The sequence below is a fragment of the Felis catus genome, chromosome C2 (assembly GCF_018350175.1).
Source record: "Felis catus isolate Fca126 chromosome C2, F.catus_Fca126_mat1.0, whole genome shotgun sequence".
NCBI lineage: Eukaryota > Metazoa > Chordata > Mammalia > Carnivora > Felidae > Felis > Felis catus.
Window position 1 is genome coordinate 132,112,620 of NC_058376.1, and position 26,916 is coordinate 132,139,535.

The following is a 26,916-nucleotide window of genomic DNA, read 5'->3' on the forward strand; positions in this document are numbered from 1 at the left end:
AAGCCTGCTGGAGTCTTCAGTGGTAACAGCCACGGGGGACCACCTGATCTCTTTTTGTCCTATGAGCGATGTCATGGCCAAGGGGATTCCTCTTGGTGCTGGGTCAAGCCTATGGGTGCCCTCATGGTGGTGGCAGCACTGGTGTCTGATGCATTTGTGCCTATCGAACAGCCAGTGAGCTGGAATCGGGAGCGCTGGTGCTCACAGAGTGACAGCTGCTCCAAGGTCTGGGGCACTGGCTAGCCTCAGTGGTAGTGGCTCCAGTGCCTCAGGTATGAGTGCTTGTGGCACAACTATGGACGTGGGGTCTGGAGTATGAGCATTCACAGAGCAACAGTGGCAGGGCAGGTCCAGGGCAACTGGCTAGCCTACAATATGATGACTTGGGTACTTGAGTCACAGGTGAGCACCGAGAGGCCACAGAACCAGGTTCTAGAGCAAAGATATAGACAGAGATAGCATCTGAGGGGCTGAGGTGCTGGTTTCCCTGCATTATGTGGCTCTGGCACCTGAGATGTGAGTGTGCACACAGCAGCCATTAAGCCAGGGTCTGGAGCGCAGGTGCACACAAAGCTGGTGTCTGAAATGCAGCTACATGTGGAGCAGCTATGGCTCTGGGGTCCAAGGCATAAACAGGGCTGTGGGGGCAGGAAGTGCAAGTTCCAGGGCAACACAACAGCAGCTCCTTCTGAAAGGTGCACTGCAGCATCTTTCTTCTGGGGGTCCGTGGCAGCTACGGCTCTTGGTATGTCTGTGGCTGTTGGCTCTTGGGGTCCATGCCAGTGAACGTTATGGGGTCCTCTGCTATGAGAGCTATGGGGAATCTGCCACTGTTGCAGGGGCTGTGAGGCCCTCTGTGGCAAAGGCAGGAGGGGTCCCTTTGCAGAGCAGGTCACCAGGGAGATGGCAGCAAGTAGCACCTGCTGCACAGCTGATTGTGGCAGCCCCTGCCCCTCTTCTTCGTCCTAGTCGTCTCCAATGTCCCAACTAAGACAATTTCCCCAGTGATCTTTTTTATGCAGTGATTCATTTTTTGCTACACTGTGTTACAGTAGATTCTTGATGGAATTCGAGCCCTTCCATTGTTATTTTGGATAGTGGCCTAATTGCTATTGTTTTGGTGCTGGTGTGCGAGGAGACAAAGGCCAGGATCAAGTACTCTGTCACGCTGCTGACCAGCAATGATTTTTTGAATGTGACATCAAAAGCTTAGGCAACAAAAACAAAAATAAACAAGAGGGATAACCTCAACCTAAAAAGCTCTGCACAGCAAAGGAAACAATTGACAGAATGAAAAGGCAACCTATGGAATGGGAGAAAATATTTGCAAACCATATATTCAGTAAGGGGTTAATATCCAAAATATATAAGGAACTTCTACAACTCAATAGCAAGAAAGCAAACAACCAGGCTGAAAAAAAAGAAGCAAAGTAGCTGAATAGGCATTTTTTAAAAGAAGATATACCAATGGCCAAAAGTACATGAAAAGGTGCTAAACATCACTAATCATCAGGGAAATTCTAATCAAAACCACAATGAGAAATCACTTCACACTTGGATGGCAATCATTAAAAAGAGGTAACACATGTCGGTGAGGATGTGGAGAAAGAAGAACTACTTGTACACTGTTGGTGGGAATGTAAATTGGCACAATCATTATGGAAAATAATACGGAGGCCTCTAAAAAAATGAAAATTAGAACTATCATATGATCCAGCAATACCACTTCTGGGTGTTTATCCAAAGGAATTGAACCCAGTACCTTGGAAATATCTGTGCTCCCTTATTCACTACAGCATTATTCACAATGGCCAAGATGTGAAAACAACCTAAGTGTCCTTTGACAGATGAATAAAGAAATTACGGTGTGTATATACAATGTGACATTACTCAGTCTTAAAAAATGGTTACCCTTCCACTTGCAACAACATGGATGAACTTAGAAGACATTACACTAGGGAAAGAATTCAGATATGGAAAGAAAAATACTGTATGATCTCAGTTATATGTGGAATCTAAAAAAGAAATCAAATACATGGAAACAGAAGAGTGGTTAACAGGTGGGAGAAATGGGGAGATGTTGATCAAGGGGTACAAAGTTGCAGTTATGTAGGATGAATATTTAAAGATATAATGTACAGCATTATGACTCTAGTTAATAATTCTATGTTGTATACTGGAAATTTGCTAAAAGGGTAGATTTCAAGTGCTCTCACCACATACCAAAAGAAAAAAATGGTGGGGTTCCCAGGTGGCTCAGTCAGTTGAGCATCCACTGCTTGGTTTCAGCTCAGGTCATGATCCCAAGGTCGTGGGATCGAGCCCCACGTCAGGCTCTGCACTGAGTGTGAAGCCTGCTTAAGATTCTCTCTCTCTCTCTCTCTCTCTCTCTCTCTCTCTCTCTCTCTGCCCCTCTCTCTCACTCATACTTTCTCTCTAAAATTAAAGAAAAATTTTAAATAAAAATAAAAGGTAACTACGTGAGCAGATGAAAGCAAGAATTCATTTCTTTATTCTTCACTTCTACAACCCAAGCTAATAGAAGTGTTCTTAGCATATAATAACTAAGATAAGAAGGGTTCAGTAAATTTTTATTTGGATAAATAAATATTACTTCTTATATCTCTCCTTTTAAATTTCTTTCTAAGTCCTGCCCAGTTCTAAGAGTCAAAATTATGACAATCTATTAAATGGGAGAAAATATTTGCAAATGATATATCTGATTAGGGGTCAGTATCCAAAATATATAAAGAATTTATACAACTCAACCCCCAAACAAAACAAAACAAATAATCCAATTAAAAATGGACAGAAGGCATAAACTGACTTTTCTCAAAGAAGATATCTACATAGCCAACAGACATGAAAAAATGCTCAGCATCATTCATCATAAGGGAAATGCAAATCAAAACCACAATGGGATATCACCTCACACCTGTCAAAATGGCTAAAATGAACAACACAAGAAACAAGTGTTGGTAAGGATGTGGAGAAAAGGGAACCCTCATGCACTATTGGTGGGAATGCAAACTGGTACAGCCACTCTGGAAGACAGTATGGAAGTTCCTCAAAAAATGAAAAATAGAATTACCATATGATCTAGTAATTCAACTACTGGCTATGTATCCCCCACCCCAAATCAAAAACACCAGTTCAAAAAGATATACGCACCCCTATGCTCATTGCAGCATTATTTGCAATATTCAAATTGTAGAAGTAACTCAAGCATCCCTCAATAGATGAATGGATAAAGAAGATGTGGTATATATACACAATGGAATGTTATTCAGCCATAAAAAGAATGAAATCTTGCCATTTGCAACAACATGGATGGAGCTACAGGGTATAGTGGTAAGTGAAGTAAGTAAGAGAAGGACAAATACCAGGTGATTCCACACATACATGGAATTTAATAAATAAAAAACAAATTAAAAAAAAGATACAAATAAAAAAACAGACTCTTAAATATAGAGAACAAACTGATGGTTACCAGAGGGGAGGTGGGTGGGAGGATGGGTTAAATGGGTGATGGGGATTAAGAGTACGCTTATATTGGGCACCTGGGTGGCTCAGTGAGTTAAGCGTATGACTTAAGCTCAGGTCATGATCTCAAAGTTTGTGAGTTCGAGCACCACATTGGGCTCTGTGCTGGTGGTGCACAGCCTGCTTGGGATTCTCTCTCTCCCTCTGTCTCTGCCCCTCCCCTGACTGTGCGCGCTCGCGCTCGCTCTCGCTCTCTCTCTAAATAAACTTTAAAAAAGAAAAAGAGTACACTTACACTGATGAGCACTAATATAGAACTCTTGAATCACTGTATTGTACACCTGAAACTAATATAACACTGTACATTAATTGTACTAGAATTAAAATAAAACAACCAAGGTATTTCAATGGACTTCGAGATTAAAATGAGACTGAACATCGGACATAACTCTTCACTTTCCCCTGAGGAAAGTGATTAAGAAATCAAACCCGGGCCCAGTCTGAGTATTTCTTTTCCTAACAGAAGGCATTCTGATGTAATTGTTGTCTTCTGATGAATGAAAATCTCATGTTTTTACAATGAGCCCACTCATAAATACATAGTGAAGAGCTTGCTTCCGCTTCCAAAGAAAGACATTAACTCAGACCAACATAGAACGTGTTCTACTTGCCTGAATCCAAAGTTATATGCAGATAACATTAGCTCACATGTTCTGGCTTTGTATTTCCAAGGAATTTCTGGAGTACTGTGGTGCGTAGAACATAAATCAATAGCACAAAACATAAATGTACACTTTAGGGACTACACGTAAAGGAAATACCTGTGGAGACAGAACTCTGGTAGGAGACTTGAACATAACTGCCATCCATGTTCTACTTCCCAATCCCAGGCACCTCCCTTTGCAAAAGGATGACAGGCTAGGGACCCTAGGAAGCAGGCTCTGAAACAGAGCTTAACATGTAGACTATTTATAAGGGAGTGCTTTTGAGGCCAACACCTGTGGAAAGGAAGGGAAGAGAATCCAATTAGGCAGAGACACTAGTTGGGCTGTGTGGGAGTCCCAAAGAAGTTCTTCGCTGACCCCACAGACAGCTCAGAGCTGGGATGGCCCCGTAAGTGTCCCAAGTGGTGGGGTTGGACCTTCATAATTTAAATTTAATACTGACCAGTCACTGGATACATCTGCCCATGGCAGGATGCGAGTTTTTCTTCAACCAAGGAAATCTCCAGTGAAGGCTAGCCTCTGAGGGTCACCAACCAGCAGCACTCACAGCAGCTGGAGGAAAGAATTCTTCATTCCTAAAAGGCGGGTATGGGTGACACATCACAGCCTGTACCACATTGCCATCCTGACTCTAATGGTAACTGCATCTTTGCTTTTTTTCTGCCTAGTCTCACCACATAAGGTATAGCAATATAATTTAATTTTGCCTGTGTTTGAAGCTCAGAGGAATGGAATCCTACTCTGTGCATATTCCTTTCTCTCAAAAATATCTTTTGTAAGATTCAGCCATGTTGCCGAATCTTAATTCAGTTTCATTAACTCCTTTCCATTTCTGTACACCCTGTTTTAAGGTAGCACAGCATGTTCACCCATGTCTTTATTAATGGACATATGGGTTGTTCATGACTTGGGGGTCTGAACTTGGTGTTGTGAACATTGCACATTAACGTGTGTGTATCCCGGTGATCATGCACATGAGTTTCCAGGGGATACACCTAAGACTGAAGTTGCTGGTCCAGGGTATTTGTATTTTTAATTTTAATAGAAAATGCCAGAATTCTTTCTAATTTTCACTCCCTAGAACCATGTTTGTGAGTCCCCATTGCTATCCATATCCCTGGGAATAGGCTCGGTAATGCTGCAGTAACATCCCCTAAATCTCAGTGGTTTACAGCAAAAAAGGTTCCTTCTCAGCTGTATTTTGTGTCCTTCATGGTAAGTTGTTCCTGATCACTGCAAGATCCAGGCTGATAGAGCAGTCTCTATCTGTAACACTGCTGTTCTCTTAGATCTTTTTATTTTTCCAGAAACATATCCATATCATCTACAAACAGAGATTATATTACTTCTTCCTTTCCCATTCTTCGGCTTCTAAAGCTTCCTTTAACTTCACTGCATTGGTGTTTTATATATTTTAAGGCTTTATTACTAGATGCATACAAATATATAATTGTTTTCTCATTAAGAAGATACCCTAAGCCAGCTAACTGATCAACAGACTGGTGGCTGGCTGCAGATACATGAGCCAGCTCAGCCCAACTTTCTTCAAATTATATCACCCCAAAACTTAGTGTTCTAAAACAACAATCATTTATTCAGCTCATTATACTGTGGGGCGACAATTTGTGTGGGACTCCACTGGGTGGTTCTTTTGTCCTCAGCTGGGCTTGCTTCTTTTAGGTGCCTAAGGTAAGAGAAGAGCCAAAGAAGGAATGGATTAGTTTGTGTGCAAAATTTAGACAGACTACAGGAGGCAAGAGATGTTCTTCTCATCCCTGTCTCCTCAGCCAGAAAAGACCAAGGTCCAGAAAAAATGGAGTCAGTTGTGTACATCACCAGGGAAATCACAGAGGGAATCAGATGCTGAATTCTGGTGCCCAGTCTTGGTATTTCCCATAACACCACAGTCCCAACTATGAATCCCCAGCTACACTGAAAACATACCTCTGGGACTATTCAAAAACCAAAGGAATAATCAAACACAAGATCTCAAGATGGCAAAAATTTAACAAAGTTTAATAAAATTTAATAACAAAAATTATTCTAACTTTAGGCTACCAAATGATTCATTACATGAGATTTGATTTCACTTGGCCTTTCTAATCTTAATTCCTTCATCAGAAAAACCAATATCCCCAAAACAGTTTATAGTGATGATATGATAACTGATCCAAAGAGGAAATTAAAAACACACAAAACTTTTTACACTTGGCTGGTGGGGCACTGATGTCCTGACATCTGGAACAAGTGCAGAACATCTACAAAGCAGAGAAAGTTTCTACAGTGAGAGGTATGGCATGAGTCAAGCATTGTTGGGGGTGGGGGTTCCTTCCTAACAGTCTCTGAAAACAGGTAGAGAGTTACAAAATCAGGACTGAAAGAAAATCAGTTGGGCCCTGTGCAGGGCAGGCGGTTCTAAGGTGAAAAAACTCACAGTCTAAGGAGACCAATAGGTAAATGATGTAAACATAGTGGAAAAAAGGCAAAAACAGAAGTGTGCCCAAGTCAGCCTATGGCAGGTAATGACTAATTCTTTCTTTAAAAGGGATAATCAGAGGAGTTTTCAGAGAGGCAATGAGACCTGAGCTGGATTTTGATACAGGTAATGGATCTGGTAGATGCCTATGAAATACTTTACAAACAAAAGAATTAAAAGGGCACTCCCCACAGAAGTATCACCAAAGGCAGCAGCATGGATATATAGGATGTCGAATTTCCAGAAAACTATACATGTTCTATTCAGTATTGTGAAAACTATAAGTGAAAACTTCAAGTGAAAACTTGAAGGGACAGAACAACTGTCACCGTCGGTGAGGCCAGAGACTGGATGAGAAGACCCAATCTCTGAGGCCTCAGATGCTACACTAATGCTTCTGAGTGTGTCCTATCGGATTCAGGAAGCTTTGGAAATTTGGAAACAATGCAGAAGGACATTCCCTGTAACAGCACTGTGATGCAGATGCATCCCCCAGATGTTCCCTCGACAGAGGGATGTTGCCCCAGCTGCTAGGAGCACGGTTGGCAGACAGCTCTCAGGTGGGCCCCTTCAGAGCTGTCTCACCCATGAGTGTGCCCTTCCTGGGGCATCCCACTTCCAACGGCTAGTGGAGGCAGCCATTGGTCCCAACTAATTCCACACACCTGAGGCAACTTTGGCCAGACTTTTAGCTCCAAAGCTCCCTGTGGGGTTGGCCAGGGCTGTCCTTAAGATTCCTTGCCTCACAGTTCAGCTTTTCTTTCAGTCCATCCCTGCTGTTTCCTCTTCCAGACGTGGGCCAGACCAGAACCCCCAGGGCTGGGAGGGGAGCATCTGAGGTAGACAGCAAAGTCCAGCTCCTTTATGTCAAGCAGGAAATTTCTCTCTTCTGTCTCAGTCTATCCTCCTACCCGACCCACTTTGGGCTCTGACCTTCAGAATTCTCTGACCTTCGGTGGCAGCCAATGTTTTGTAACAATGGAGTAGAGCTGAAGGAGCACTGTTCTGGGGATCAAAAAGAATTCCAAGCCAGTTTCTGTTAGGTTCCTGGGTCAAGAAGCTTCACCTTTCTGAGAATGGGAAGAACAAGGGGAAAAATTAGAAAGAACAATGCCAACATCCAAGATTTAGTGGTAGGAGTAGGTAAGTACATGAAATAATGTTGGAAAGTGTCTTATAAATTGAATAGTATCTAGAACAATAGATATTGTTTCCAATCCTTGGTCAGATTGTCTAACTCATGGCTTTTCTTTTTTCTTTTCTTTTTTTTTTTAACATTTTTTAAATTTACATTTTAGTTAACATATAGTGCAATATTGGTTTCAGAAGAATTCAGTGATTCATCACTTACACACAATATCCAGTGTTCATCACAACAGTTGCCCTCCTTAATACCCATCAGCCATCCAGCCCATCTTCCACCCACATCCCTCCATCAACCCTTAGTTTGTTCTCTATCATTAAGAGTCTCTTGTGGTTTATTGCCCTCTCTTCCCTGAAAGCTTTCCAAGTACACTTTCTGCTTGGGTCAGAGGAGCTCTGAGGGAGAGTTATACCACCATCTATTAAATGCAAGGGGAACTACAGGCGGACCTTATAAGCGTTCCAAGAATGGCAACAGCCAACACCTGAACAACTCCTCCCAACATTCCTCTTCTATTGAATCTTTGCCTTTGGGTTCTCAATTTCTAGACACTGGAAGGGTAGGGTGGGGATAAGAAGTGGAAAATAGATCACAGCTCAAATCACATACCATCCTCAGGATAGATATGCTCAACCCCTTTATGCCCAGGCAGCTGAGGTTACGCCTAAAAGAGAGAAATGCATACACACACCTGCACAATGACCAGCTCTTTCAAACAAGATGGAACATTTCCGTTTCATTCTAATCATGAAAATGCGTTAGCAAAATCAGGTACAAGGTAGTGTGCTAAGGAAGGGGAAAAAGATAGTATTCTAGGCATTTCTGGATTATACCAAATGATTACCTTTTGGAGAAAAGATTATAAGTGATATTTCTTTCATGTGCTTTTCTGTGTTTTACAAACTTGCTGCCATGAACACATAGTTATCATTTTGTGATCAGATAAAAATAATTGCCATAGAAATGGAATCAAAACGTTAATGTTTCTGTGATTATTTTATATAAAACTGGTTCCTATCCCATCTCCTTTGTCACTGGGCTGAGAGGAGGAACAAATAGGATTCTGTTGAACCAGAAACTTGCCAGAGAGCAAACTCCCCTCTGGGTCCGTGGGGGCACCCACCAGCTGCTTGTGATCCTTTATAGACTGAATGTTTATGTCACCTCAAAATTCATATACTGAAGCCCTAACCCCCAATGTGATTGCATTTGGAGATACAGCCTTTAGGAGGTAATTAAGGTTAAATGAGGTCATAAGGGTAGAGTTCTAATTCTATGGAATTAGTGTCCTTGTCAGAAGAGACACGAGAGAACTCTCCCTCCCTTTCTCTCCTTCTCTCTCTCTCCCCACCCCCATCCTCATTCCCTCACTCCCTCCCTTCCTCCCTCCTTCACTCTCTCCCCACAGAGGAAAGGCCATTTGAGGGCGGAGTGAGAGGGCAGCTTTCTCAAACCCAGGAACCCTCTTCTTTTTTCAAATCGTCCACACTTTGGTCTTAGACTTCCAGTCTAATTTGGACTTCCAGAACTATGAGAAGGAAGTTTCTGATGTTTAAGCCACCCAGTCTGTGGTATTCTGCTATGGCAGCCCAAACTGATTCGTACATGACCCTCCCAAGGCCCCACATCAGGCACCCTCAATATCTAGCAACTCTAGAATTCCATGTAGTGCCCATTTCTGCCCTGAAGCTGGGCCCAAGTTAGAGGCCTGGGGGATAGAGCCATGAAGCCAGAGGAAGAGCTCCCAAAATCATAATTTCTTCACTATCTATATGGAAAAACTTCTCATCCAGGGTGAACCTAGACCCTTCATTTCATATTTGCATTGAAAACATCAGCTTTAATTGTTGAGTCACCAAGTTTCAAAGCACAAGAGTCGTAACGGATGACAAAGACTCAGTCCCACGGCAAACTCACTGCTTTCTCACCATCATCTGCTATGTCACAAAATATAACACAGGTTGCAGGGAGCAGGTATCACACACAGTTTCACACCAAGTGACTTAGTCAAAATACCTTTATTTTTACACTGAGTAGCATGGATTAAATACCACATTAAAAATTTCCAGACCCCCACTTTGACTAACACTTCCATGTTCTCTTAGTGACAAACAAGAGTTCAAGTTGCAACTCACTTCCAAATTAGGTTTTATTCACTGCTCCCATTGAGTTTTCTTTTGCCACGGAGCCAAAAAAAAAAAATTGTTTTTTAAGTAATGTTGTAGGTAAAATTCAAGTTTCTTTTTCATTCAGTTCTAAGTCCTTGACATGCTTGCAGGAACCTTTCGGTTAGTCTTTTAACCACTAGAATGCAGTCCTTCTCAAGTGACAAATCATCTGGCCCACGTCCTCGCTCGTCGGAAAAAATTCAGGGGTGAGGAACCCGACCAATGAGATTGTAGAGTGAGCTACATAATTTATGAGCCGTGTGGTACTGTCTCGGGAAAGGTAATCTCATTTTCGTCAGCTCTGAAAACAGAAGCAGCTGCAAGGCCCTACAGGGGTGTTGGGACACACCGGGCCTCGCACTCTTCCTTGGTTTGGAACCGGTTCGCGTTGCCCCCGCAGCTGCCATACCAGAACTGTTGGCAGGCCTGCTTCTCCTTGTCATAGTACCATCTCAGGGTGTAATTCTGGCACTCGCCTCCCACCGGATCGAGGGAACAAGGGCCTGCAGCAAAACGAATGCAGAGAGAGCTGAACTTCCTGCGTGAGCCTGACAGCAAAGGAACGATGGTTTGGAGACACAGACTGGGAATGAATCCTAATCTCACCCCCAACTGGCTGTGTGAGCCTGAGCTTATCCTCTCTGAGCCTCAATTTCTTCAACCGTAAAAGCAGTTAAAAAAAACCCACATCCCAATGTTTTTATAAGGTGGCACAGAACATACATGAAAAGTGCAATACAGTTGTAACTATCATTTTGCGCAGTACCTGGCATATGGAATGCACGCTAGACAATGCAGAAATGAGTGAACGAATGAATGAATAAAGCTTTCTGATACCAAGAAACTCCTCAGTTGCTTATAATACTCATCTCCCTCTTTTTCTTTTTTTTTTTTTAACGTTTATTTATTTATTTATTTATTTTATTATTTTTTTTTTTTTATAAATTTTTTTTTCAACGTTTTTATTTATTTTTGGGACAGAGAGAGACAGAGCATGAACGGGGGAGGGGCAGAGAGAGAGGGAGACACAGAATCGGAAACAGGCTCCAGGCTCTGAGCCATCAGCCCAGAGCCTGACGCGGGGCTCGAACTCACGGACCGCGAGATTGTGACCTGGCTGAAGTCGGACGCTTAACCGACTGCGCCACCCAGGCGCCCCTAACGTTTATTTATTTTTGAGACAGAGAGAGAGCATGAACAGGGGAGGGGCAGAGAGAGAGGGAGACACAGAATCCGAAACAGGCTCCAGGCTCTGAGCAGTCAGCACGGAGCCCGACGTGGGGCTCGAACTCACGGACCGTGAGATCATGACCCGAGCCGAAGTCAGCTGCTTAACCGACTGAGCCACCCAGGCGCCCCTCTCCCTCTTTTTCAAACCGTATCAATCCCTTGCCTAATCCCAAACCTCCAGCCGTTTAATGGCCTACCAAAAAGGCAGCTAATTTATTATATAGTATACCCTGACACTTGCCCAAGAAGTTAAAATATCTCTTCTAAGAAAAACATGATGTTTCTGGAGAATAAAATAGTATTGAGATCAACAAGTTACAACAGAGCAAGATTTGAGATGCCCTGAATTTTAAATCAGACGCTAATTTCCCCACGTATGTAACTTGTGCCTTCCAGAGAGAACCAATTTCCTTGGGTACACTTGAAGTCACAGAAAAATATTCATGTCTGAGTTCAACCATACAGTATAGAATAAACCATGCTCCAGATGGTTTCCCCTGGGTCTTCCAAGCACCACCAAATAAAGAAGATAATGTCTTCAGAAAGCAAGGGGCTAAAAATCATTGTCTGTTCCTTGGAAGACACCTCCCATTGGCATAATCAGCACAGACTAGTTTTCTTGAAGGAGTGATCAGATGTGCTGGACCCAAGGGAAAGAAATATACTCTTAGTAGGGTAAAGATTTGATCATGGAAATTGTCCACGAGAAGCAAATGCTTCTCCAAAACTTGTTGGAGTCAACAGGAGAACACTCCAGTGGCAAACTTTTGGCTGTACTCTGTAGATTCAATAAACAGACTTGCGGGTCAGCAATCAGCTGGTGCCCTCTAATTTAACAAGCCAAGGACTTGTTTAAACCAATCATTCATAAAGCAAAAATAAACTACTGGGACTTCATCAAAATAAAAAAACTTCTTTACAGTGAAGGAAACAATCAACAAAATAAAAGGCAACCTATGGAATGGGAGAAGATACTTGCAAATGACATATCTGACAAAGCGTTAATATCCAAACTATGCAAAGAACTTTTAAACTCAATACCCAAAAGACAATCCAAGTTAAAAACTGGGCAAAAGACATGAACAGACATTTTTCTAAAGAAGACATACAGATGAAAAACACATGAAAAGATGCTCAACACCACTCATCATCAGGGAAATGCAAATCAAAACTACAATGAGAGGGGAGCCTGGGTGGCTTACTCAGTTAAGCATCTGACTCTTAATTTCAGCTCAGGTCATGATCGCATAGTTCATGAGATCAAACCCCACGTTGGGCTCCATGTTGACAGCACAGAGCCTGCCTGTGACTCTCTCTCTCCCTCTCTCTCTGGCCCTCCCCCATTCACATACAGGTGTGCTCTCTCAAAATAAATAAAATAAACTTAAAAAAAAACTACAATGAGGGGCAACTGGGTGGCTCATTCAGTTAAGTATCCGACTCTTGATTTCAGCTCAGGTCGTGATCTCACAAGCTGGCCAAGTTCAAACCCCACAGTGCAGAGCCTGCTTGGGATTCTCTCTCTTTCCTCTCTCTCTGCCCCTCCCCCCCTCAAAATAAATAAATAAACAAACAAACAAGCAAACAAACTTTAAAAAACTACAATGTGATATCACCTCACACCTGTCAGAATGGCTAAAATCAACAACACAGGAAGCAACAGATATTGGCGAGGATACTGAGAAACGGGAACCTGTTGTACTGTTGGTGGGCTTGCAAACTGGTGCAGCCACTCTGAAAAACAGTACAGAGGTTCCTCAAAAGTTAAAAATAGAACTACCCTACGATCCAGTAACTGAACTACTAGGTATTTACCCAAAGGCTACAAAATACAGATTTGAAGGGGTACATGTACCCTAATGTTTATAGCAGCATTATCAACAGTAGCCCAATTATGGAAAACCCAAATGTTCATTGACCGATGAATGGATAAAGATGTGGTGTGTGTGTGTGTGTGTGTGTGTGTGTGTACACACACACATATATACACACACATATATATACACACATATATACACACACATATACACACATATATATACACGTATATATACACACATATATATACACATATATACACAAAATATATGTGTATATATGTATAGTGTGTATATATAGTGTATATACACAATATACATATATTTAATGGAATATAATTCATATATATATATAATGGAATATAATTCAGCTATCAAAAAGAATGAAATCTTGCCATTTGCAATGACATGGATGGAGTTAGAGAGTATGATGCTAAGTGAAATAAGTCAGAGAAAGACATACCATATGATTTCACTCCTATGGAATTTAACAAACAAACATAAAAAGGAAGAAAAAGAGAGGAAAACCAAGAAACAGATTTTTAACTACAGAGAACACACTGAGGGTTGCTGGAGGGGGGGTGGGTGAGGGGATGGGTTAAATGGGTGATGGGTATTAAGGACACTTGTGATGAATACCGGGTATTCTACCTTAGTGTTGAATCACTAAATTCTACACCTGAAACTAATATTACACTGTATGTTAATTGGAATTTAAATAAAAACTTGGAAGAAAAAAAATAAACAGATAATTCACTTCTCTTAGTGACACTGTGGCTTTTGCCTTTAAAACCCTACCCTTGCCTTTAGTCTGGGAGACAAACAGAGGCTGCTTCTTCTAGATTATACTTCTAGAGCAGCACCATCCAGAACTTCCTCCAATGAGGGAAACGTTCTATCTTTGCACATAAATACCCAGTGTGTACTGAGTATTTAAAGTGTAGCTATTGCAAGTAAGAAAGTGATTTTTTGGTTTTCTTTAATTTCAAATTATTTAAATTTATTGTTTTTAATGTTAATTTATTTTTGAGACAGAGGCAGAGCGCTAGCAGGGGAGGGGCAGAGAAAGAGAGAGACGCAGAATCTGAAGCAGGCTCCAGGCTCTGAGCTGTCAGCACAGAGCCCAACATGGGGCTCGCTCGAACTCACGAGCCTTTGAGCTGTGAGATCATGACCTGAGCTGAAGTTGGCTGCTTAAGCAACTGAGCCACCCAGGCGCCCCCAAATTATTTAAATTTAGATAGCCAATTTGGCTAGTGGTTGTTCGGTGCACCTAGAAGTGAGTAAATCTTTGATGCTTTATCTCTGAGGTATTCTTTGTAACCTAACACTCAGAGTCTTCAGTTTTATTCTATCAGTAGGATATGGCATGGGGGGCAATGAGTGTTACCCAAGCAATTAGTGCTAGCCCCCCAATTTTACATTTACATTATTTTCACCATGAGTATTAACTTTTGTCTTATCAGAAAGATCCAACAACAGCATTACTCAAACAGGTCCATAAAATCCAAGAATGAAGGGGAAAAAAGGGGGAGAGAAAGAAGTTTGTTGGACAGGTATGGGTCTGTCTCCTAGTATATATGTCTTATCATGCAGTCCTATCTGCAGGGGAAAAAAAAAAACACAAAAAAATTGACCTGTGTGCTTTGGAGAATACACTGAAATTGAAAATATACCAAGAGCAGCCTTGTTCTGTGAAAAAGAGGATACTCATTTAATTCTTCACAAGTAGGTGCAATAAATGGTTGCCAGTGTTGTGGCAGAATTTAACTGAAGATGCAGGGACACAAAGGAGGCTATGAAAATTTAATATCTCCCTGGGCCAGAATAGACTCTAAGTAGAGGTGAAACTTGAACTGCGTGGTCAAAGGTGAGTAGATGTGGTATGGGTGGACACTGTAGAGAAGGGCAGGTGAGAGTGAGCACCTCCATGGTGGCTCGGGATAAATAACAGGGCATCAGGGGCAAATAGTGCAAAAGGCATCTGCAGGGGAGTGGCAGCCAATGAGGCCCCGGAGGACCACAGCAGGGGTGTGATCACAGAGGCATGTGTCCCTTACCCCTGCACGGAAACATTGTTTACTAAACGATGGGGAAATACAGAAGAAGAGAAACGGCATGGCCACATGTGCAGGAACATCAGAAAATGAACTTGGTGCTCAAACTGCAAGTGGAAGCAAGCCAAATTGGAAGAAATGAGACCAGATGGAGAACTCCACAGTTACACTTGAAGTGAAAGCCAAGCTGTGGGGAGGAAGATGCAGGAAAGAGAGATGGACCTCGGAGATGACAAGGAGGAAGTCACACCAAGATCTGGTCACCAGCTGGAGGTGGGAGGCGAGGAGAGAATGAGAAGCGTGATATTTGGGTTTTGACTTTCCATTCCTGGGCTGATGGTGGTGCATTCCAGTAAAGGAACAGAGGAGGAGAAGGTATGAATGGGAAAGACAAATCCAGCTCATTTAACTGAATTTGTTTGAGATGACTGAGGGCATGTGCCGTGGTGCAATGTGGAGGGTAGGTGAATACACTGGTCTGCAGCTCAAGAGAGTGAAGGTAGAAGATACGGATTTGGAGCACACAGGGGAGAGCCGAAGTCATGGCAGGAAAGCTCGCCCCAGGGCATGTGCCCAGAGTGCTCAGGGGGCTGACCGCAGCCTCTGGGGGAGAGTATTGCGGGTTCACCATGAAATTAACTAAGCCTAAGCTTCTGGGCCCTTCACCTGCATAATCCTCTTCTAAAGAAATACTCTTTGTACTGAATTGTTATAATTTTGTTTCCTTAAAGAGAGGCTTAAATGTAGGCGTTGTGTAAACATCAGGTTCCATAAAACCTAGACCCCCGCTGTGAGGATGGACCCGGAGTGGGGGAGGAGCCCACAGGATAGACCAGTCAGGAGTGGAAGACCAAGATAAGAATGCTATATCTGAAGCTAAGAGAGGATGAGGTTTGAAGAGGAGGCTATGGTTAACAGTCCCCAAGGAACCCAAGTCAGTGGGGCTTGAAAGAGCCCTTTGGTCTTTCTCGACAGTTTGGAACATGCTTGAAGACAAGGGCTTGCTCTCTTCTCTGAGTGGACGGCTGGAGGAGAAGGTGTGCGGCCAGGCACATGGGATGTCACAGGAAGTTGTACCTGGCTACCTTTATTTCTTTTCAAAGCAAAAAAAAATCATAAAAATAAAATAAGGGCATCTGCTAGAGGAAGGGACGTGGCGGAAGGAGCTTGGGGAGGTGGTGAAGGTTTAGGGTGCCCTTGGAATGCATCAGGAGAGGAACTGACCAGAGCCTCTTACAGAGGGGTGGGAAATTTGGGGGGACTTCCGGCCTCAGTGTTTGGCTGCGAATGGGATCGGATTCGATAACCAGTAAGCTCTCCTCCATCTCTTTCACTTTGAACGTGAGGGATACGGAGCCTTAGAGCAGTTGTCACACTTGTTTGCTCAGTGGACTCGCTGGGTAAGTTCCACACCCAGAGACCGTGACTGCATTGGTCTGGGCTGAGGTCTAGGCATTGACAGTGTTTGGATTCCAAGGTGGTTCTGGTGTACAGCCAAGACTTAAAATCATTGCTTTAGTAAGATTACCTGAGGATATTATATACTGAAAATATAATAACTGACAAGGTAAGTTCTTCTATGCTTAATGTTCAGCCTAAGGAGGTGAAACGTTGCTGTCTATGCCAGGAGTCCCGATTCCTAGATCTGTCTGGTTTTGTTATTTCCCTTTGGACATGTGTTTGCATTAGAATCCAAGAGGTAGGACATACCATTGATATCTTAATAGCTAACTTGTATCCCTCTCTGTGGCAAACACATGCATTATCAAGTTTCACTCTTCAAATAATCCTATGAAGTAAAGATTCACATATTCCCCATTTTACAGATCAGAAAACTGAGCCACAGAAGGATGAAATAATTTTCCCATGGCCACCTAGCTAGTAGCCCCAGATGGTAAGCCATCTGGGCACATTCAAAACTTCTAGACCGTTATCTTTCATTTAACCTAAGTAGGGCTGACCCCACCACTCACTAGAAACCTCTTTCAGCTATCTTGTCCCTGCCTTTTCAAAACTTCAGAGTCCCACCCCACCCCATGTCTCTTTCCAATGTGTTCACTGTTTTGCTTACCTTGCTGATTCCATGGAATCATGGCATTTGCATTACTATCTGCTGTACTCAAAACTGATGCTATTTTTCTATTGTTTTAGATGGATCCAAAATGTTCCTTAAACTTGGTCAGTTTATATGTAGCCACTCAGAGAGGAAGGAACCTTCTACTTTCCTTCAAGGTCAGGAGGATGTTCACCACTTCTGCAATAGATCATTGCTTCTGGCAATGAAGTAAACACTTCATAGGGTCTGTCTCATAATACTCCCTGAAAAAACTGCTGTTCAGCTCCACCTTAACAGTCAGAGGAAAGTTAGCCTTCATATGTTTTCTTCAATTAATTTCTTTGGTTGCGTACATGAATTTGCGCATTTGAAAGGAAAAAGTGTATTAAAAGCCAAAATTTGCATGTGAACACAGTGCACAGGAATTAAAAATAAAAACAACCGAAGGAACAAGGAGTAGTTTGGTTGTTACCATAGGCAGTACCTGAATTTCTTTTTATCCCGGTTCGTTTCTGTTTTGCAGGCATTTCTTGTTCATTTCCTTCAGCATCATATACATTCTTATAATTTTCTAGTGCTTCTTGCTGAGTTATAGATTTCACTGTGGCTTTTCTATTCTCTCGGAAAAAGTCTGTCATTTCAAGTGCTTCCAAATCGTCAGCAAAGCCAGATATGCCAACCTGGCCCTTGGGCAACCTACACAGAGACAATCCATCTCAAACTGCAAAACTGAACCGCAGGAACTGGAAGGTTCAGTTCCCAGTTGACACTGGCAGGCTCGATAAACTGGAGGTTTTGAGCATTTCCTGATGACTTCGGTATCCAATTAGCTATGTTCTCAGGTTTGGACAAATATCAAAATAATATGTTTAGCATTATTACTTTTGCCTCTGAGACATGGAATGAGGGGCTGGCAGGGTGTAGTAGAAAGGAGACTGTGTTATTTTTTGCTTTTATATACTGATGGGCCCTTTAAATTTTTTATATTGTCCCTATATTACTCTTAACATTAAAAAATAAGAAAACCCAAACCATTTCGGAGTTGTCAAACACAGGAGCATCCTCGCCCCTGTGGTTTGGGTCAGGTCAAGGACTGGCATTGCCTGTGACCTTTCTTTAGGGACAGAGTCTCCTGCAAGGGACAGAGATGTGACACAACCTCAGTTCTGCCTTCAGCCTACCTCCTGGGAGACCTAAATGACTGCAGCAGAGTGTCCCCTCGGTTCGGGCCCCCGCATTTTCTAATGAGCTCTGGAGATGGGTACTGGTTTGCTCCACCTACAAAGAAAATAAAAAATTAAGTCAAGTCAAATCAAGCATAAAATAACATAAAACTTAAAAATAACATAAGCATTGGGGCGCCTGGGTGGCACGTTCGACTTCGGCTCAGGTCATGATCTCACAGCTCGTTGAGTTCGAGCCCCGCGTCTGGCTCTGTGCTGACAGCTCGGAGCCTGGAGCCGGCTTCGGATTCTGTGTCTCCCTCTCTCTCTGTCCCTAACCCACTCGCATTCTGTCTCAGTCTCTCTCAAAAATAAATAAACACTTAAAAATTTTTTTTTAAAAATAACAGAAGCATATAGTAAAATAAAGCATAAAAACAAAATGTTGTCCATTAAGACATAAAATTTTAAAGACAAAATAAAATCAAATATGAACTAAAACAAAATAAAAAGCATAAAAAATAAAAATAAAATCAAACAAAACAAAATCCCAAAAGTCCCTGACACAAAATGAAAAAACTATATATATAAAATAAATTCAAATAAAGCATAAAATAAATACTAAAATACAAGCAAAGAAAAACAAAAAAAAACCCATAAAATTCATTCTATCCCATAAATAATATAAAATAAAATCGAACATAAAAGAATATACCAAAACATAAAATTAAACCTAACAAAATAAAACATACAAAAACAAAATGAAATTGGAACAGACCAGAAAAGTGATTCCCTCCACCTGCTTCTCTCTAAGCCACCAGCCATCTATTATAATTCTCTCCTGTACCTCCTACGAAGATAAGGAATCTGAAATTCAGAGTGTTTCGATGACTTTCTAGGGTCACACAGCTCACTTGTGGTAAAGCCAGGACTAGCACCAATTCACTGATCTTTGTACTTCTAGAATCCAAGAGGCACAAATGCTGTCAGTACTTCTAAGATGTCCATTAGCTTCCCTTTATTCCTTCAGTGATGAAGGGGCAGGCATCCCTCAAGGCCCCAATGGGTTGTCATACCCCCTTATAAATGCAGAAGCGAATGTCGCCCTGTAAGGAGGGCAAGAAGGCCTGATGTGTCACAAGGAGGCACCCTGCACATGAGTTGTCTTAGATTGCACATTGGTAGACAAAGCCCAACAGAAGCTCCTGGAAAGGTGATCGTGATAATACCCACACCCAACCCTAACGCTCTGCATTATCGTGCTAGGGACACAGGAACCGGCTGTCTATGAATTTGGTTCAACTAGTTCTGACTGGAGGTAGGGATACTAGGACAGGAGGGGGGAAGAATCTGGGCCAGGACCCACTGGCACAGTGCCCCTTCATCTTCCCTGCTGGCTTCATCCACCCAGCCTGAGGTGGGAGACCCGGGACATCCATCCTGTGTCCCCAGTTCCTGGAAAGTCTCTGGAGACCTCTGAAAATAAATGTCCTTCGCTCTTATTATCCAAGGTGTGGTCCATGGACCGGCATCACTAGCATCGCTCTGAGCTTATTAAAAATGCAGAATGTCAGGCTTCAACCGAGACCGACTGAGTCAGAATCTACATTTTAACATGATCCCTGGGAGACAGACGTGCACATTAAAATTCAAGAAGCACTGTTATATGCCACTGGATTCCAGACTCTATTCCTGGATACAGAATAACAATAACTATGCCTTAAATTTGTACAACACTGGGCTTTCAAAGCCCCTCCGCACCCATATTTGAACGTAGGCTTCACAAATAAGGAAGAGACTGTGATCCTCATTTGGGTAAATGAGAAAATCAAAAGGTTAAGCAGAAACCTGAGGCCTCTCGGCCACCAAGTGAGCCACCAAGCCAGCACCAGGCTTGGCACGCTGTCAGGGCAATGATAACTCAGGGTTTTGAGGCACGCCTCAGCAAGGTGAAGGGTGCAATGGGTGCCTGCTCTCCCAGATGCCAGGCTCTGGTAAGTTCCTCTCCCCACCCCACCCAGAGCGTCCCCAGTGCTTACTTTTTAGGAGGTTCAGGAAGGCCCGGGTGAACCCCTGGGCATAGGCTACTTCTGGGCCTGAGACGCCCTCCAGGCGCAGCAGGTGCTGCTCAGAGGGGAGGCTGGCCACGTCAGTCAGCTCCGCCAGCTCATGGGCCCCTACACCGGGGCCCAAGGCCAGCACAAACACAGCGATGCCCTTGCACTTGGCCTCCAGGGACAGAGTCCTTAGCTTCTCCCGGTCCCAGGCGCTGGTCTCGCTGGCCACAATGGGGAAGAGGACCTGCACCCGCCTGGGCAGAGGGGCTGCCAGGAGCACCTTCTCCAGAGTCCATTCCAGGGCGTGGCCCAGGGCGGGAGCTCCCCGTAGAGGGCCACCGGCGGCCTCGCGGAGGTGCCTCTGCATCTGCAACCGGTGGCCGTAGGAGGTGAGGTGGAAGCCCTCCAGCACAGGGGGTTGTCCCGCACCTGGCCAGAAGCCTGGAGTTGTGTGCATCACCAGGGCCACGCGCGACCCATGGGGGGACGTGCTCGGCTGTGCGGCCACCTCCAGATCGCCGAGCATGGCGTCCACTAGACTCAGGGCGGCACGGTACACGTCAGCCCCAACGCCATAGGAGCTGTCCACCACGAATGCCACGTCCATGTCTACTGCCAGGGGTCCCGGCACGCTCGCCGTGCACTCTGGGGCTGGTCTGCACTTGTCTGGGGAGGAAGCGCCAAGAGAGGCTGGGGTTACCAGGCATCCCTTTCTTTTCCATGCAAACACATTTCCAGCCTCTCGGTAAGAATAGTTGCCGCTGAGCTCTACCAGCATTGTGTTAACAAGGCAAGCTGATAGGCCCTGTAAGTAAACGTGCCCATTTTTCAGAAGAAAGGATTCAGAAGATCTGATCCCACACTTAGAAGTTTTTTAACCACTAGGCCACAGCATTCTAATCTCTAGGTTCACAGACACCTGCCTGGTTCAGTCCTGGCTCTCTTACTTGGATGAATTATCCAGCCTTCTTCCTGCCTGTTTTCCTTATTTGTCAGATGGAGATAACGATAATAATAACAGTACCTACCTTATGAGGTTGTTTGTGAAGTTTAAATTAAAAAAAAAATGAGTTAATAGATATAAGTGCTCAGAACAATGCCCGGTGTATGTAAGAGTTCAAGCTCAATAAATACCAGCTAGGTTTAAGCTTCTACAGGAGAAGGAACTGAGGCCCCCAGAGGCCATGTGTCAAACGATTTGATGGGTGTGAAAGCAGCTCATCATCTGTAACATATTCTACAAATGGCGGTTACTGCATTTGACTCGACCGAGTTCTCAGAGCCAAATGTCCCATGGCAGTGTTTGGTCTAAGTGTGGATCAAGTAGAGGGAAAAATTAAATCTCCTTTCAATTTCACCTCACTCTGGCCCCAGATACTATGGGTGTGGATGAGAGCCCTTCACACTTGGGCATGCATGGGCTTTAGTACAAATTTCTCTCTGGCACAGATTAACATGGGGGGCAGGTACAGTGATGAAACCTGGAGACCCAGAGACACTGGATGGCTTGCCAATATCCCACCAGTGGTCAATGGAAGTTCCAGGCTTAGAGCCCAGGACTCTTTTAATTTAATTTAATTTAAGTATTTTTTAGAGAGGGAGGAGGGGCAGAGGACGAGGGGGAGAGAAAATCCTAAGCGGGGCTCCATCTCACGACCATGAGATCATGACCTGAGCCAAAATCAAGAGTCAGAAGCTTAACCAACTCAGTCACCCGTGTTCTCCTAGAACCCCGGACCCTTGTGTCTAGCTTCAGAGGTCTGCCTTATACACTAAGGGGTCACTAAGTAAGGAACACAAGCCCAGCCATCTACAGGAGCCTGCCAGCACAGGTAAGAGCAGATCAGGGATAAGACAATAGGGATGAAAGGGACTATGGGGCACTCACAGATGCCTGCCCCATCAACAGAGGTCAGGCATAACTCGGTTTGGGCTGACTGTGGCCACAAGGGAATGCGGTGTGTGTGTGTGATTCTCAAGATGATTCCTAAGAAAAAGTGATTCCCAGATTCTAAGACTCTGCACATATCAAGCAAATACACATCTGCAGAGCAGACCTGGCCTGTGGCCACCAGTTAATTCATCCCATTCTAAAAACATCAGTCCTATCAGAAATACTATCTGGGCTTACCATAACACAGAGTGCAGCGGGCCATGTGCTCCACATCCTGTGGACTCTCGGTCTCCCACACGAACACGTGAAATCTGTTGGATCCATCCACCTAATCCAAACACATACACAAGGTTATCATTAGCTGAGTTAAATTTCCAGCCATGCTGTTCATGCTTTTCCCAATTCCGATGAGAAGGACATTAATATGATATTTTTAGAGAACATGTATACTTATATACATAATTAGAATTTGGTATTATCTATTACAGTCATTTATTGCCATTTAGTTCTCCAGTTCTAAACTGGATATGAGACTATCATTGCTGTGGGTACGTGCAGGTCTTCAGACTCCCAATGTGTGTAAAACTCAGTCAATGTCATGTCGTGTTGGAATGAAGATCAGGGAGTTGAAGGTTCGGTCATTTATAAATTCCATACATCTGGAGCTGCCCACAGTATGCAAGATGCAGTGTGGTGGGAGTTACAAACACAAACAGGCAGACCCTTCATGGTTGTGGTGGCCATATAGGTAATATAGCATTAAAATACAAAGAGGTAGACATAAGAGAGGCCTTTCTAGCATATTCCTGGTGTTTAGGGCTGGTACATGCCCAAGCCAGAAGCCAAGAGTGAGGAGCACTCAGGGAAGGCTTTGGGGGAAGGCAAATATGTTTATCTCTTTCCTTCAACCTTTCCAATTATGACTAATAACTGATATCAAAGCTTAAAAGCAAACTATTAATAAATCAAAATAGTGATAATGATAATAATAATAATAAATCATCCAGCAAAGTCCATGTGACAACTGGTTATCAACAAACCATTCCCTCTTCTTCTTAAGGCCACAACTAGACTACATTTCCCACCCTACCTTGTAGCTATTTAAAAAAAAATTTTTTTAATTAAAAAATTTTTTTGAATTTAAATTGAAGTTAGTTAACATATAGTTTAATAATGATTTCAGGAATAGAATTTAGTGATTCATCACTTACGTATAACACCCAGTGCTCATCCCAACAAGCACCCTCCTTACTGTCCATCACCCGTTTAGCCCATTCCCTACCCATCTCTCCTCCAGCAACCGTTTATTCTCTGTATTGAAGAGTTTCTTATGGTTTGTCTCCCTCTCTGTTTTTATCTTATTTTTGCTTCCTTTCCCCTGTGATCATCTGTTTTGTTTCTTAAATTCTATATATGAGTGAAATAATATCATATTTGTCTTTCTCTGACTTATTTTGCTTAGTTAGCATAATACTCTCTAGTTCTATGCACATTGTTGCAAATGGCAAGATTTCATTCTTTTTGATCTCAGAATAATATTCCATTCTGTGTGTGTGTGTGTGTGTGTGTGTGTGTGTGTGTGTGTACACACACCACATCTTCTTTACCCATTCATCAGTCAATGGACATTTGGGCTTTTTTTTCTATGATTCAGATGTTATTCCTTTTTAATGAGTCACTGAGTTCTCTAAATCTTGTGTCATGATTTTTTTTCCCTTTCTTTCCCTCTTTTTTTCCTGCTTCACCATTCTCCATAATCTTATCTTCCATATGCTGATTTGCACTCTGCTTTGTCCATCCCTGCCGTCAGGGCATCTATTCAAGGTTGCATCTCAGTTATAGCCTTTTTAATTTTGGCCTGACTAGAATTTATTTCTTTTATCTTTGCAGAAAGGGATTCTCTGGTGTCTTCTATGCTGTTTTCAACCCCAGCTAGTATTCTTATAATCCTGGATTTAAATTCTAGTTCAGAAATTCTACTTATATCTGTGTTGATTAAATTTCTGGCCATCATTTCTTCCTGTTCTTTCTTTTGGGGTGAATGCCTTCATCTTGTCATTTTGGAGGAAGAAAAAATTAACCAAAAAACTTAAATTAAAAAATCAGAAACAAAACAAAAATATCAATTAAGAAAGCTAGATCCTAGGTATGTTTCAGCCTGCTGGTTGAAAGAAGCTTGATAGAGAAAAAAGGGAAAGGAAAGAGAAAGAAAAATAAAGGAAATTTTTAAAAATTAAAAAAATATATATGTAGTAAAATAAAGAAAATAAAATAGAATAATTTTTTAAAATTGAAAATAAAATAAATCAAAAAAAAATAATTTGTTCTTTCTGTATCCAAGAAAGAGAAAGAGAACAATTTAAGCAAAAACAGAAGGAAAGAAACTGAATAAACAAACCAGTAAACAGAATGAAATTCAAATGTAGTTACATCCAGTTTCGCCTAGAACTGAAACTATGAACCACTCTATAATCCAGACACTAAGCAGGTGGAGGGATTTGTGCTGGTCTTCTGGGGGATGTGCCTGGGGTGCTCAGCTGGGTGGGTCTTGGTGTAATGTCTCCATTCTCCACTAGGAGGCACTGCTTAGCTTACTGAGGTGGGTTCGTGTGCATGCACACATGGGCATACAGTAGATGTGAAAATGGCTTCACCCAGCTCCCTAGCCTCTGGTGCCGGAACTTCACACTCCCATGGACCCGCTGTCAAGCATCCCTCCCCTATCTCAGATGGGGTTATGTTTCAAAACCCCACACTTCAGAAACTCCTGAAGCTTGGACCCACACCAACTCTCTGGGGGAGGGTCTCAATGGCCAAGTGCCACCTTGCCCCAGAAAGTGCTCATGCAATTGCACAGTGGCAGAGATTCAGAGATTATGGCAAATCATAACACACAGCCAGTGCCAGGTTTCATTGTACTCTGGCATCTTTGTCCCAATACCAGCAAACGTGGCTGCTCTCTGGGGTCCATTAGGACCTTTGCCTGTGAGGAGGCTGTATGGTCTCTACCAAATGCACTCCAACCAGGAGAACCACTTCTCCTCTTGTGGCACACGGGCCCCTCAGACCCCACTGCCTGCTCCTGGGGATTTGCCCTGCTTCCTCAACCAAACACTACCAGGCACTGAGCTTCAAACCTTCAGGCGCTGCTCTTCACTGTTTATATACTGGTGCTATTGAAACTCTCTCTTTCTCTCCATCAATGGTTTTGGGGAACAGATTTCTTGTTTAGTCACCTGCAAGTGTTTTCATTCTTTCTCTCTCTCCAGTTACTTTTGGGGGGAGTGTTTTTCTTGCACGATCCCAACGTGCCACACTCTCCCCCTTTCTCTTTCTCTCTCTGTCCTCTCTGTCTACAAAAACAGCTCCCTACCCTCTGTGGCTTTTCTCTCCCAATTCACCTCTCCACACCATGTACCTGCCAAGTTCTATGGCTCAAGTTATGCAGATTGTTGTGTTAATCCTCAGATCAATTTCACAGGTGTTCAAAATGGCTTGGTGATGATCTAACTGCATTTCAGGGATGAGAAAAGCTCAGGGTCTTCATGCTGCTCTGCCATCTTAACTCCTCCCCACCTTTCCTCGTAACTAATTGGACCATGACTAGGGTCTAGCCAATGTCTAGCAAGCAGATGGATGCCATTTCTAGTGCATGCACATCTGCCAGTCAAATGTAGATGGTCCAGAAAAAGGTTCTGAGGACCTTGGGTATGGTGGGGACATTCACAGGAGCCCAGGTGCTGAAATGGGTCCATAGCACAAAACGCTCCTGTCCTCCAATGCACATCAAAGGAATTGCATTATGCCAAAGGATGGCATAAATATTACTTTACTATGATAAGCCACTGAGACTTGGGCATGAATGGTTCCACAATTAATCTTCTCTGACAGATGCAGATTATTTCCAGGACTTCTAACTCATGACAAAATTAGGAATACTTTCAGATTATTTCTCTCCAGATGTGAGGTGGTTGTTAGGTTAGTCATATCCATCCCATTGTCTGCTCTCTGCCAAACCATGAAGGACAGTGGCCCACTGAGGAGAATCTCCTCCTCCTTCATCCCTGTGGCCAGGACCAAGCAGGCTCTGGACCCTCCTCTGGAATTGAGGGCCTAAGGTCTAGGGCTAACATCATGTTACTTTGGAAAATAATTTTCTGTAACATGTACTCCTTATAGAGCTCTTCACTCTTTTTGTATGGGACTGCAACGTATCCCAAGCTTTATCTCTCAGAGTGAGCTTACTTGAAAGAAAATCCCATGTGGAGAAAGAAATGTAGAGTTGGACTTTTGTTCGTGCTAATGTAACACACACAAAAAAAACAAAACATGGAAACTTTACTAAGTCTCTTGAGAAGAAAGGCAAAATGCATCTTCTCTTCTTCCTCACATGGTTATACCTTTTGCTGAATTAGAAATTCACATTAACCAAGATCAATTAAACAGCTACTACATAAAAGCCTTAACAAGCCATGTGGCGATACAAAACTGACATAATCACACCTTCAAAGAGCTTAAAACCTAACAAGAAGGAGAGGAAAACAATTTTCAAGAAAAAGATCTATTGATATGTTTTAGGAATGTCCATTTCAAGAGCAAGGGATAGAGGGAGCCTGATGCAGATAGCGACATCTAGCACTTTGGGG

The 26,916-nt window shown here is 43.0% G+C and overlaps 1 protein-coding gene and 2 long non-coding RNA genes across 8 annotated transcripts in view; 1 reads left to right on the forward strand and 2 right to left on the reverse strand.

Moving 5' to 3' along the window:
* Window positions 1-5,775: 5,775 nt before the first annotated feature.
* Window positions 5,776-8,011, reverse strand: LOC109491509. The gene is made up of 2 exons (XR_002144904.2): window positions 7,350-8,011; window positions 5,776-5,892 (listed from the first exon to the last, which is right to left on the reverse strand). It is a non-coding gene; the product is annotated as an uncharacterized LOC109491509 (long non-coding RNA).
* Window positions 7,723-17,606, forward strand: LOC123380136. The gene is made up of 2 exons (XR_006585508.1): window positions 7,723-7,827; window positions 14,510-17,606. It is a non-coding gene; the product is annotated as an uncharacterized LOC123380136 (long non-coding RNA).
* Window positions 9,828-26,916, reverse strand: part of LOC101096163 (collagen alpha-4(VI) chain-like) — a 147,715-nt gene continuing 130,626 nt past the window's right edge. For 3 of the 6 annotated variants that reach the window (XM_045037625.1, XM_019810719.3, XM_045037624.1), the window contains 5 exons: window positions 22,508-22,598; window positions 20,359-21,042; window positions 18,338-18,434; window positions 17,641-17,852; window positions 9,828-10,499 (listed from right to left, as the gene is read on the reverse strand). In XM_045037625.1, the coding sequence (XP_044893560.1) occupies window positions 10,324-10,499; window positions 17,641-17,852; window positions 18,338-18,434; window positions 20,359-21,042; window positions 22,508-22,598 (1,260 nt within the window). In that variant the 3' untranslated portion in view covers window positions 9,828-10,323. The remainder of the gene's footprint in view (window positions 10,500-17,640; window positions 17,853-18,337; window positions 18,435-20,358; window positions 21,043-22,507; window positions 22,599-26,916) is intronic. The other 3 variants (XM_045037626.1, XM_045037627.1, XM_045037628.1) reach the window with 3 other exon arrangements.